A 4050-nucleotide genomic window follows, 5' to 3' on the forward strand; every position below is an offset into this window, starting at 1 on the left:
CTGAGAGATGCACATCTTTACAATATCTTTGCAGAGTGCGATCTGAATTAGACTATGTTTATCCTTGAAGGTGCACCTTCCTTGGAGAACTTTTATGTAAGTCGGTTACTTCAGTTCTTCCAGTTAACCCACATCTTGGCCTGGATATAATTTGTTTGTATGATATGTTTCCATCAGCAATAAAAATATCGACGTGTCTGTTTAAGTGTGTAATATCAAAATTTAAAATACCCAATAGCTCTATATATCCTGTCACATGTGGACCTTTTTGAGATGCATGAATAGGGAGATTCATGAGTTGTACAACAATGATGTACAATCTTGCTTCGATGCTGCATAGCGTTTTTTCACAGATAATGTCCATGCACAACGCAATTATTTTTCCTGTGAGGTATAATCTCATGTTGGATTCCTCCAAGTCCCTATGGAATCCTCAAAAATCATTCACATTTGTTCCAGACAGCTATATAGGCCATTCCAAAAACTAGTTCCAAAGAGGGTGTTAGCTTTATAGCAATCATTCGTTACTTGGATGTATTGACTCTTGTTAATGTTGTTGTTCTTTATCTTAGATATTGAAATCAAAACCAATGCCAACACTTAATCTGTCTTCGACAGCTCACTCCTATATTCAGTAAACTGTCTTCCAATAATGATGGTTGCATATTATTAGCAATCTCAAGTGCCAATAGTAGCATTCATTCGTGGGTGCTATTCAGCTGCTAAGACAATATTGCTTTTACTTTGATGGCGTCGAAGTCACCGCATGCAAAGATTTGTAGGTAGTTGTGCGCGAGAGTGTCTATAATTTGCTCGCATTCTTCTACAGTGTCACTTAATGTTGTAACCTGAAAGTGCACATAATTTATCGCTTCATGTTGTGTTTGTTTTTCATCTTGCATTCTGTTTGTCCTTATCAAGTTATGTTTTCATGCTTGTTCCACTAAGGGCTATAGTTTCTCTTCTGTTATTCATGTTATCAAGATATTGGCTTATTTGAGTCTAAGCAGAAAGAAGCTGGCTGGACAAGTTCATTCTTGACTAAAATGTTATACTATTGAGCCAAAACATGTTAGGCAAGAAGCGATTTAGGGGCAGTGATTTTATGTTCGGATTTCGTTCACATGTATTTCAGGAGGGAAATTGTGCTACAAGAAATCCTTTTGTTTGATCATTAACTGTTCCACCGCTATTACTTTGAGCTTCGTAAAGAGTCAAAATTGTCGATAGTTCAGGAGCTGTATTTTAGTTTTGATTGCACAGAAAGCAACCTATTCAATATTGCCAAAATTATCACATTCATACTTTGATGCAATATCTAAAAATTATCAGTCAAACATCCCGCAACAATATCCGGCCCGCAGCAACGCGCGGGGTATCATCTAGTATATGTAGAAGTGTAGTGCTCGTGCAGTCTACATGTATTGCTAATTACCATGTGGAGTTATGAACTGAACCTCGCTTATTGCATCTTACAAAGTTAATGATATGATTCGTACTTTATGACTTGTGTAACACAAACAGGCTATATGTTTCCAATTACTTTATGATTCATCTTTACTCAAACTGAATGTTGAATTTCCGGTAGGATGCAATTCAACTCAAACGCATTCCTTATTTTTCAGGCGCCCGATGAGATGACCCTAAGGGGGTTTATCGATGATGCACCTCAGCCTAGTCAGCCTAGTCAACCTATTGAGCGCCGTCACTTCAACTTAAAGCCTAGGAAGACCTTCAACCGTTACACACCGGAGGCATGAACGAGAAACAAAAGAGGACCTTTGAAGAGTCCGTTGTCTAGTCCGAGAACGAGTTTGAGAACGAGGAGGAGCCGGCACCGAAGAAGGTTCTGAGGAGGTTGAAGAGGGCCGGGGACGAAGAAGGCTGTTAGGCTGACGAGGGGAAAGAAGTAGATGTATTTGTGAACTTGTTGAACTAATTGAACTTGTCACTTTAGTTAGCTTCTAGCTATGAACTTGTCGTAATTGTAGACTTGTTGTGAACCTTTCGGTTGTGAAATTTTCTTACTGTGAAATTCTTGTAATTGTGAAATATATGCCGAAGTTTTTCTGGCTGGCATAGCGGCATTGAACGTGGCGCTATGAACTGGAGACTTGGTTGGAAAATTTCTAGTGGGTGAGAGCTCTCCTGGATGTACAACGTCGTTGCTCAAAATTGTCATCTTCCACTCGTTGACTCGTCGTCATGCGCTGCACGACTGCATCTGCATGGCCCCTTCCTTCCAGCTTCTTTCTCCCCTGCTTCATCCATCCATGTCAGTCAGCGTCACTGACCTGGCCTCTAAAGCTCGATCACTCCATCCGCATCTATATATTCCAGCTCGAGATGGAGGGAGCGCACGGTTCACTCACGGCTCACCACACGGAATTATCAACGACCGAAAGACCTGGCGGTACAGCAAGACACCGACCGACCACAGGGCCGCCATGGACTCGTCGTCGTCGCGCTCGGCGGCCTCCGGGGCCGCGCCCACCGTGTCGTCCGGCGCCGTGTTCATCTCGGCGGCCATCTTCCTGCTGTTCCTCACGTTCGCCCTCGCGCTCATCATCCTCCGCCACTCTTACTTCAGCAGCACCGGCGCGGCGCCCAGTCAGCCACGGGCGTGGAGCGCCCAGGTGGTGGCCCCGCCTCCCAGGGCCAGGGGTGTCGACCCGGAGCTGCTGCGGTCGCTGCCGGTCACGGTACACCGCGCCGCGGACGGAGTCGGATCGGTGGAGTGCGCGGTTTGCCTGGCCGAGCTCGAGGACGGGGAGGAGGTGAGGTTCCTGCCTCGGTGCGGCCATGGATTCCACGCCGGGTGCGCCGACAGGTGGCTGGCGTCCCACACCACCTGCCCGCTCTGCCGAGTCACCGTCGGCAAGCCCGACGCGCTTATATCGACGACGAGTCTCCCTCCCGTAGCGCCGGAGCCGGCGATCTACGCAGCGAACCTGCCGGCGAGTGCGCTGCTCGGGGTTTCAGACCGGGCCACGCTCGGCACGGTCACCGTGGCCACCGACGGAGTGCTGGTGATCGACGTTCCGGAGTCAAGGATGGCGGCAGCGATCCCGCGCGACGCGTCCAAGTCTCCGGGCGTGAACAGGCTGAGGTCTGTGAAGAGGCTGTGGAGCTTCGGGAGGCAAGGGCCGTCGGGGTCCACTTCACCCTGCGCCGGCGGGAGCGGAACGGCTGATTTAGAGCGGGGCATTAGCATCACCTATGCATCCCTGAGAGCTCCGGTCCGGTGTAGCGTTGAGCCGTCGCCCGGAACTGCCGCCGAGAAATCATCGAGCGTTTAAGCTATATACGGAGAACAATGGATGCATATGCACCTAGGAGCCAAAGGCAATTACCGGATCATACCTCGTATTTTCTTTTCATCATATTAACTATACCGGCTTCCATGTCCCGGCTTGTGGAAGGACGGCTCAGATAGGCTGCGTGCAACTCATCGGCGAAGGAGGACAAGCCGCAGCATGGAAGACCCTTGGGCGAGAGTCCTTGCAAGCTTGAGTGTCCGCCGCGAGCTGCAGCATGGAGCGGACCTCGGCGAAGGTTGGAGGAGGCCGTATCATCGGGATGAAGGATGCCTACTTGTCAAAATCCTCGCTGAGCCCGGCGACGATGATGTTGATGAGTTGTGTGTTGCTGACGGGATCGCCGAGTTCGTGAAGCTCGTCGCCGATGGCCTTGACACGCTGATAGAAGAGCTTTACCGGGGCATCGCCTTGGGCCATGTTACGAAGCTCGGTGTGCAGAGCATTTTTCCGAGCGTCGTTGTTGCTTTGAAAAAGCTGGCGAAGAGAGCCCCAGATGTTGGCGGCGGTGGCACCGTCGTGATCAAGCATGTTGAAGATCTCGGTGATGATGCGGGTATAGAACAACTGAACAATCGCGAGATCGTCTTTCACCCATTGAGGATTATCAGGGCGAGGAGGACTGTTGGCGGCGACGTGAGAGCGGACGTTGCAGCGTCCCAGGTGTATATCAAAGAGGTGGCGCCAGTGATAATAGTTGTGGGCGGCGAGGTCGAGGACGATGGGGATGAAA

At 49.4% G+C, this 4050-nt stretch overlaps 1 protein-coding gene across 1 annotated transcript; it reads left to right on the forward strand.

Annotated features, from left to right (window-relative positions):
* Nucleotides 1-2441: 2441 nt before the first annotated feature.
* On the forward strand, nt 2442-3300 carry LOC119280508 (E3 ubiquitin-protein ligase EL5-like). The gene has a single exon (XM_037561337.1). The coding sequence runs from the start codon at nt 2448-2450 to the stop codon at nt 3297-3299; it is 852 nt and encodes a 283-aa protein (XP_037417234.1). The 5' UTR covers nt 2442-2447; the 3' UTR covers nt 3300.
* The last annotated feature ends 750 nt before the right edge of the window (nt 3301-4050 follow it).

Source organism: Triticum dicoccoides, chromosome 3B (assembly GCF_002162155.2).
Source record: "Triticum dicoccoides isolate Atlit2015 ecotype Zavitan chromosome 3B, WEW_v2.0, whole genome shotgun sequence".
NCBI classification, from domain to species: Eukaryota; Viridiplantae; Streptophyta; class Magnoliopsida; order Poales; family Poaceae; genus Triticum; species Triticum dicoccoides.